Genomic DNA, 9,846 nt, shown 5'->3' with positions numbered 1-9,846 from the left:
GTAATGGTGAGCCCATGTAAATTGTATCCTCAGGTGCTTGGACAGGAATGGCACTGCCCCCTGTCAGACATTTGTGTTAACATGCAGGTAAACAGGTGTTTCTTATAAAGTGTGTATATAAACAAATAAATTATATATTTATATATATATATATATATATGGGATTAGGAAGGTTTGTCAAATGTCAAATTCTTTATTTTTTCTTTTTGAGCATATTGTTTTTACATTTTTTGGTAATTACTATTACTCAAAAAATCTAGTTTTGTCAAACACAGACATAGACCCTTTTTTACCTTTTTATTACGGAAATGTAAATACCACTTAAATGGTGACCATAATGAATACATATATACAGGTACTTATCCACTATCCTGTTATTTCTTGATCTTCTTTTAGAGGCTAAAATGCATAAGTTACATACATTTCCCTCAGCAGTTAGAGCATTAATTCCCAGACAGTGGAAATCACCTACAACTTCTTTTGTACTGGAATGGATACAAGAACTGTGGCAAATCATGTTGATGGAATGCTTGACTGCACAACTCCAAATTCAATTTAGAAACCTTTGGATTTAGTGAATTGTTAATGTGGATATTGCAAACTTCAGATACATTTTGTCCCAGTATTCTGACCGTTCTAGAAACCTTTGACTTTACTTATCAATCAACTGGAATGATTTCTTCTCTGCATACCCCTGCCACCCCCTATTGAAACATAGATCCTGATACCTTCCCATCCTTTCTAAGCTTTATGTATCTGAAAAAATGAGCAGGAGTCCACAACAATGAGGGAACAATACAATGTACAGTACACTGAACAATTGTCTATAGCAGTGTCTTGACCTTTTTAACATGGGGGAACTCCTATTATAATTACTATATCTGCAACTCATTAGTGTGGTCGTCAGTGGTAACTGACCTGACAAACACACATTACTTATTGCTCAAGGAACCCCCAGCAACCTCTGGAGGAACCCTGGTAGAGAAAGTTTGCTCTAGATTGTGTGTTTACCCTTAAGAGTGGCCCTATGCATCTTGAAATGCCAGAAGCTTAAATCCCAAGCTTTATTGTATGAGGGTTTTCTATCCCTACCATTTTTATGTCATTGCATGTAAACGATTGTACATGCATTGTGTATCTGCATTTTTTCTTTCTGTAGTTTTTGGCTAAATACTCTTTAATAAAAAAGCAGTTAAGAGAAAAAACTAATTAATTTACATAAATATTTGGAGAAGTCAGCTCTATTGTGCAGTACTGTACAGCTGCACAAGGACATGTCTTTTTGTTTTTTTTTTGTTTTGTTTTTTTTTTAAACAAACATTTCATTAGATACTGTTCCACATCATAAGATAACAATAAGATACATCATAAAATACCAATCTGTGCAGATTTTTGTTCCTCCTAAAGCGTCCAACTACGTCATAAGATGACAGTCCATGAGAATATTCCATCCTGGTGGCTTCTCCCTGAATGAATATGTCATCCTATGTCATGTGTACAGATGTCATTATTCTACAAATGATTGTGCACAAAACACACGTGGCCAGTAGATCACATCTGCAGTCAGTATAGTGGTCTGCTGTGTGAATGATTGGGTCATTGCCGTATGCATGTGGATTGATATGCGATTTGTTTGCATTCATTATTAAGGAACATATTTTGAATGACAAAGCTTACAACTACATATTTTTCCTTACATTGTGTTCCAGACAGTTCTAATATTCCTACAAAAACACATTGCTGTATAAGTTCCACAAACCCTGTGCTTTTACTATGTGAGAAAAGGACACAAATAGATGAAAGGTGATTTATCTGATACATATCTGAAAATCCCAAAGCAATAATATTTTTAATACTTAAAATTCTTGATGCAAATACAAAGTCCTGTATGTTCCTGGATGCACTGTAATGGAAATAGCTAAAAAAAACTGATAACCAACATGCTGGAAAGATTTTCTTTTAAGATCTTCATGTTTTTATTTAGAACTTCACTGGTGGTTATCTGCTCATCACAAGAACTAATTATAGTCATCGCTATACACATTGTAATAATCATTAATATAAATGATCACTCCATCAGCTCACACACTCATCAATGTCACTCACTCACTCACTCATGTAGGTACAAAACTCTTTCCTCATGATTATCTCTCCATGTTCCTGATTACAGATACCTGACATTTAAGCAAACACTTCACACAAGTTTTTTGACTGAGCTGTGGAAGTTGTAATCAGAAATGTAAAGAGATGATGAGGAGCAGATGGTTTTATACCATAAGGTATACAAGGTCTATGGAGGTAGATAAGAGACTGGCCAGGTGGTCCTAGTGCCATCTTGATCACTAGCTCCTACAAAGGTGATCAGTCAGGGGTGTTTGGTCCAGCATGTACTGTAGATATACATGAAACATCTTTAATAAGTTAATATACAGACTCTGCAACTAATAAGTATTATATTTAGTAGAAAGTACAGGTTTACTTATATGTAACCAGGTGTGAAGTATATGGTCTCAGACAGATCCATCAATATGAAGAATTGGTTTATTGCTCTGATCTCCAGTCTGGGTGTATGAAGTAATCTGTTCTGTATGGCCTGCAAAAGGATTTCTTCATGTCTTCTGATGTCTGGGTTTTGTAGGGCACAGATAATGTGTTCAGCAACTTTTCCACTGCTGTAGTTTCTGAAATAAAGAATATTATTAGTGACATATTTCGTGTATTGTCTAACTATACATACAAAAGATCCACAGCCAATTTTATACCCAACCAGCCTGTATGACTTGCTTGTGATGCAGTATCAGTACAATATAAATGGATATAAAGTAGCATATTAAAAGTAAAGGTTTGAAAACTCACTATGATGTATTATTAGTGTTAGTACAGGTCCTTCATGTGATTCCTAAAGCAATGTCGTTATTGTCATAATTTTTACCTTGTGGTCCAGCCTTCAGCAGCCATTGCTGTGCCGAGGATATGAATTCAGGTTTCACTTTTTCCAATAATCTCTATTGTTGGGAAAAAAAGACATTGTAGCTGTGGATATATGGAACAACTCAACAAATTTTCGATGAGGAAATATTTATAGTGCATTTAAACAAATATACCCCCCCCCCAAAAAATTGGTAAAAAGTATTCAAACTTTTTTTTACCAAGTATTCTTTGCATTGTCAATCCTACACTAGTTTCTGTGGGTTCTAGACTCTGTTTAACTATCTATCCCAATACAATTACATCCAATGATAAATCCTTACCACTTCACATAATCTTCCTTTTAAGCAGGCCTAGTTACCATCTCCAAAGTAACCTGTACGTTCCACCATTAAATCGCAATCACAGCTTCAGCCAGATGACAGAGCCTTGGCTTAGTAAGGAACATCATGGATAAGTAATATCATCAGTATGGGGGCTGGAGGAAACATTTCTTAAGTATATCCTCTGTAAGTGATCACAATGTAAAATCTTGTATACCTTCTCAACTGGTTTGTGCTCCATTTTTATTCTTATGGATAGGGAGAAAAGCAGTTACCCATTTACACAAGCCATACCATTGTAATTTAATGACATAGTGAGGAACATATTTGCTTCTGTGATAAGACCAGGATTTACAGGATAGGATCACTTATGTCCCTGCATTCTATCTAAGGACATTCAGTAGATGATAACACAGATGCCAGAACAATGATGGCACTTGTTTATGTAGTGTATTTAAACAAAACCTGAGCAGCAGTATTTGTGATGCTCGGCAAGATTTAATGGTTTGGTCTTTTTTAAAACTTGTACTAAAAAAGTAAGTATTTAACCACGGAAATCGTAATATTTTAATAAACCCCAATTAGCTGGGGGGATGCTGGAAGGTCTCTGAAAAATATATTTACCTGATTGTTCCTCCTTTTCTCAATGTTCATATTTGCTTCTTTTTTGGAGCTTACAAACTTTATCATTTTTTTTACTGCATCACAATCTAGATCGTTTGCCAAAATAAACAAGTGAATTAAGATCTAAGATAAACATTCCATTCAGAAAATACTAAAACTGTGCTAAAATTGAGTCCTCTATAATCCACTACAGTCCCAAGGTAAACATTAGATCATTGGGTTAAAACAGTGTCTACAAACAATAGATATATTAACATTTGCCTTTTTAATTATTTACCAAAAATATCAAAAGAGGTAGGGGTGTACTGTGTAGAAAGTAAGTATACCCGGGGTCCCATAAGCCTGGTATTGCACCCTTAGGCAGAAGTAAAGCTGCGTACACACTTGCAATTTTTGTTGTTGGAAAGGATCTTTCACGATCCTTTCCAACGACAAGGGACTGCACGATGCATGAACGATGCTGTACATACAGCACCGTTCATGCTCTATGGAGAGGGGAGGGGGAGAGCGACGGAGCGGCACCCTGCTGCGCGCTCTCCCCTTCCCTTTCATTACGATCGGCTGACGTCCATCGTCCGTGGATCAGGCAGGTCGGTCGTCCGGACGATGGACGACACCGACTGTACACACGGAAGATTTTCGCCCGATAATTGGCCGATGCCGATTATCGGGCGATAAAAATCTGCCGTGTGTACGTAGCTTTACTCATAGACATTTTGATTAATTTCCCATCAGTGTTTGAATGACTAATGACTAAGTGGCTGAAGCTCCTGTCATTGTGAACAGCCAATCCAGCATGGTGGCAGCTGAGGACAGTTGTCTCTGGCTGCCCTCTTGTCAGATTGGCTAAACACATGTAAACACGGACAGTAATTCTGCCCATATGGACTAAATATCAGTCTGAAAAAGAGAGCTGTGGTATGTTGGATGAGTCACACATTTCTATGTATGTATATTTCAGCTTGGAAAACACACGAGACAAAAGAAAACATCAGAAAAGTCCAAAGATTCACTAGTTGGATGTACAGACACCCTTTCATCCCTGAAGTTAGTGTGGTGTGCAGGAACACAAAGTTAATGTCCCCTGTGTGACAAGGCCTAATAGACCAAAAAATTCTACTACTATCTATCTTTATGTGTCTGTAATTGGAATATGTAGATGACATGACAATAGTTACTAAATAAATTGTAATTACAAAAGGAGAAGCCTTTCTTGATTTCCAAATGTTTAAATTATTTACCTTTATCACTGGCCAGTTTTAGCCAAGCCTCAGCTGCTGTATTGGAATCAGTATCACGGAAAATATGGACCTATGGAAAAAATGATTGTAGAAGGCTAAAGGCTCCAGCAAAGCACCTTTGGGTAAATGTTGTACAAATATGTTTTTACCTGTCACATTATAAACTTTCCAAAAAGTAACAAGTACTTTTTATGTGTATATTCCTGCTTCTTTATATACCTATTAATTAGTTGTAAATTGTTTAATCTATACCAACTAATAAAAACTCATCGTTTACTGTTTAGACTATAGCAGAGTGAATTCTGATTGGCTGCTTGGGTTTAGCAAAGTAAAAAATAGTGCCTTGAAACAAAAAATTGGTGTGCAAATGTATTAGCTTTTTCAAAAAAAGTGAATGATACTCTTCTGAATGTTTAAAATGTTATTTTCTGATCTTGAAAATAAAAGGTATAGCTCTAGTTTTTAGCATTGTAGCACAGATATAGAATGCTGCATGATGTCAAGTTTTGTTGTTCTGTACAATACCAGGTTGTTGTCATCATGGAGTCTCCTTCTTTGGTCTTTATGTACAGTGGCAGTGTCAGTGTGTATTTTTCCTGTAAAATTGAATAATATAAAATATTATCATTTAATAGCCATTTATACATTAACAATTTTATGGAAATAACAAAATTACAGAATTCATGGATTTCTTGGTACCTATACCTGTTCACAATAACTTCCTACATTTAATGTAGGTGCTTTACAAACTTCTTTCTGCATTGCTGCAATAGTGCAGCAAGCAAGCTACTGGTTGGAGTGTAATTGGAGTTACTTGAGAGTCTGAGTCAGAAAAGTCAGAAAAAAATTTTTTTTAGGTAAATGTGTTTTAAATGCTGTGATTAATTCACCACTAGAGAATTATTTTGATGAATGTCACATTCACACTGGTGTTAAAGTAGTGGAAAGAAATGGGTCAGAAAGATGCAGAGATATATGGTTACGTAAAAAAAGAACATTTTATTCATAATTTCTAGTTGTATGCAATGGTAAGTTGATATATATGCACAATTTATGTACCTTTTTCTTTAGTACAATAGTAATATCCAGGCAGATTATGTAGCGTGGTAACCAAAAATATCCTGAAATACAACAAAGAAAGAAAGAGTTATATACAGATATTAAGCATGGAAGTATCCTAAGGTCTGTGTCAAGCTTCTGTTCATAGTAGAGTTTTGCATTTCCCACAAGCTTGTAAGACAGACTTTCTCTTTTTTTTTACCCTTGAGGAACCTGTAAAATAGTTCTTAGGTCATGGGAAACCCCTTGTAAAACCACCCTATTGGGGTGACAGAGGAAAAAGCCTCCTAAACTGGTGGCCAGAGGAAATAGTGTCTCCTTCAGTGGTGGCCAGATTTTAACTTTTATAGACAAGTCATTAGAGTCAAGTTGGTAAACTGTATTCATGCACAGAATTGGCTGTCATAGATTTACAATATCAATTCAATTGAGGCCAATTTTAGCTGCATTCATTTTAAAGACCTTTATTGTTGCAACTTATCAGAAGCCTTCAGAAGAGGTGGATACATTAGTTTTTATTTCCTTTACACCTGATTTTGCTTCAAAATACACACTTTACCAGTGCAGATCCTGTTTATAGGAGAGGTACTTAGATGAACAATGAGAACACCCAGGAGCAGGGGGATCAGAGTTCCATATATAAGGACATGGCATCATATACCAATGGATCAGCCCACACGGGACATAGCAGCAAAGATGCCATCTTTTCCTCTCACAATACCAAACAGGTTTTTTAGTCCCATAACTGACATTTGTACTTTCTATCACTTAATTTGGATGATCAGTTTATCAATATGGTAACGCTTTCCATAGAAAATGTACTGTCACCAGACTTTTTTTCACATAGTGATCCAGTTAACAAACTTCCTGTCCCTTCATGTCTACACCCATTTTCTCACTGTATCAGTAGTAAAGGTAAGTAAAACCACCTTCCCTGGCACTCTAGTTCCCAGCTATGATAAAGGTAAGTAGTACCACCTTCCCTGGCACCCTAGTTCCTAGCTATGATAAAGGTAAGCGGTACTATCTTCCCTGCCACCCCAGTTCCCCACTATGATAAAGGTAAGTAGTACCATTTTCCCTGCCACCCTAGTTCCCAGCTACTGTATGATAAAGATACGTAGAATTCTAGCAGATGATAACACATTCTTCTCTATACATAATCCATACTGATTCTGCTGCACAGTGCTATGTGGGCCTACGGTAAATTAGTAAATTAATGCTTTCCTTTGCCCCTGTCATTCTCCTGCAGGAAGTGCCCCACACATGCAGCCATGATGGAGTAGCGCTTACTCAGGCGGGTGAGGTTTGTTGATCCTTGTGGGTGAGCTGGGTCTCATTACAGGCATAGAGTTTCCATCCAGGTCCTTACTCCTGAATTCCCCGTCATACACGGTCGCACTTCTGGCTCTTCTCATGGCTTGCTGAGTTTGCTGCAGCCGTGCTCTGTGTCTGATCTCCTCATATTCTGTCTGCCCAGGACTAGGCCGAGGATAGTCATGGCGAACAAATGACTGAAAATTGGCATTCTGGTAAATGGAGTATTTGGCCATGCCAGGAGGCTGAATAAACCAAAGGATAGTCTAACAAGTGTTGCCACTATTCTTCCTGAGAATGTTAGGCTGTGTTGTCATTTGTTGCCTGGCAATCCCACTGCACAGCCATTTACATTTGTTACTTAGTGACAACTCCATCAAAAGGCACTGAGAGCAAACACTACATATCAATTACCCAGCAAAGGGAGAACTAAGTGCACAGGCCCAGCACACACACAAATATTATTCACATGTTTCAAATTAAATACTCCATGGACTGGTGTGATATTTTAAAAGAAAAAAAAAAAACTTTACAGGCAAAATATTATATTAACAACACAAAGCAAAATATACCAGGGTTTCTGATAGTTTAAATGAGAACAAAGGTTAAGGTAAAAGCAAAATAGAGTTTAAAGAATGTATTTCTCTTTTATCATCCCTTGCTCCAGTCTAAAAACAAAAAGTTTCCGATAATAAGTGTATTGTCCTGAGATGTAGGCGGAGGGGTTATGTGCTCACTTTTGGATTTTCTGTAAGCACAAATGATGAATTTGATGACAGGAAATCTTTAATGAATATCATACTTAGAAATGTTCAGTTTCCTGTGGACAGTGAGGAATTGCACTGACACCTATTACCAGCAGGTGGTGCCAAACAACCTTTCCCTTTAATTTTTACAGTTGTATCAAATAAATGAACCTAGCCTGATGGTAAACATTGCAAAAGTTATCTGATAAGCAACCTAATTCGGCTGTGGAACTGCGAATGGAACAGTAACTTTGCAACTTTGCTTAGCCTGGCTGCACCTCCCAGTGTAACGATGACAGGCAGAGACACCAAATGTGATGGTATGGCATTTTATTGGTGAGATATCTCATCTACATCCCAATTCCAGCCATATGCTTTAAGATTTGCATTACCATGTAGAAATAAATAACTTGTTTGTTGGTTTGGATACAGCATGGAGCTTGAGAAGAATTAAACATGCTGTCTGTTAGGGAATCTCCGCATTGGGGCAATAAATAAAAGTCAAGTGCCAAAGGTTTAGAACCAACATTGTCACCTTTTAGTAAAGAGGGGGTAGTACTGTAAAAAGTGTCTGTGACTTCTAAAGTGGGTACAGCTCGATCGTAGTGTGAAAGTCGTAACCATTATATGCATTATACAATAAAGCCATCATGCAAATACAAGTTTTTAAAAAAATACAAAGCTGAAACACCAATGACTAAACAAAACTTCCTAAAAAAAAAAAGTTTAGGGGGTCGGCTGTGCACAGCTCATGGGTGTGCTATATAGTGAACACCTATTTGAAACATAAAGAGTTTGTGTAAACAGTAATTGAAAAGATATAAAACCAGCGTTTAACAAATGATTCTTCCCACTGATGGATCCCACTTTTTTTGTACTTTATCATGATGCTGTTGGCAATCATGGGGTTACATGGATGTGCTCCTGGATTGATTTTAAGGAACCCATAAAAAGTGTTTTTCTTTTTTAAACTTATAGTACGAGGTAGAAATAGATATATGAGCCCTTATGATTAAATGATGAGATCCAACAAGTGCAAAATATTCAAAATGTTCTGTAAACTCACACAAGCTGTCTTCAGCATAGTATATTTTACAAACTCTGCCAAGAGATCTGGAAAAACTTGCATGACGTGGTCCTATTGACATCCATTATGTTCTTTTTGTTTGCATGTAACCTTCGTTTGTGCTGGCAGTAGAATAATACCGCAAAAAGATATGATTGGCATGTTTGTGGAAGAATGAATTTCTCTCTATAAACCTTCTATTGATAGGTTGGGTGTGAATATGCCTGTGTACATAAGTGTGAAAAGAAACAGCTGAGCCATTTTCTAATTGCATTCAAGCATATCTGTTGTACTCCAGCCAAATCTCTCCAGTGGATGCATGTCCCCCAAATGTACTGTACCATGACTGGTTCCTTCCTTCTACAGATGTGTACGTGACAGTCCCAGCTACTCACTGACACTCTGCCAGCTACAGTTTGGAATCCGGATTCACCTCCACTATAACTGCTCAAAAATAGATGTCTTCACGAGCACCAAATCAAGATCTCCACAATCACCATATGTAGAAGAGTAATAGATCGGGGGCAGACATAGGGAGCTGT

At 37.1% G+C, this 9,846-nt stretch overlaps 1 protein-coding gene across 1 annotated transcript; it reads right to left on the bottom strand.

The window, feature by feature from the left end:
- Window positions 1-283: 283 nt before the first annotated feature.
- On the bottom strand, window positions 284-7,926 carry LOC140326888 (uncharacterized). Its single transcript, XM_072405886.1, has 7 exons — window positions 7,469-7,926; window positions 6,176-6,237; window positions 5,642-5,712; window positions 5,117-5,186; window positions 3,876-3,961; window positions 2,933-3,005; window positions 284-2,681 (listed from the first exon to the last, which is right to left on the bottom strand). Exons 1-7 carry the CDS (start codon window positions 7,726-7,728, stop codon window positions 2,542-2,544), a joined length of 762 nt encoding a protein of 253 aa, XP_072261987.1. The 5' UTR covers window positions 7,729-7,926; the 3' UTR covers window positions 284-2,541.
- Window positions 7,927-9,846: the final 1,920 nt, after the last annotated feature.

The sequence above is a fragment of the Pyxicephalus adspersus genome, chromosome 3 (genome assembly GCF_032062135.1).
Source record: "Pyxicephalus adspersus chromosome 3, UCB_Pads_2.0, whole genome shotgun sequence".
Lineage (NCBI taxonomy): Eukaryota > Metazoa > Chordata > Amphibia > Anura > Pyxicephalidae > Pyxicephalus > Pyxicephalus adspersus.
Note: the sequence above shows the minus strand (reverse complement) of the source record. Positions and strands in the feature narration are given on the sequence as shown.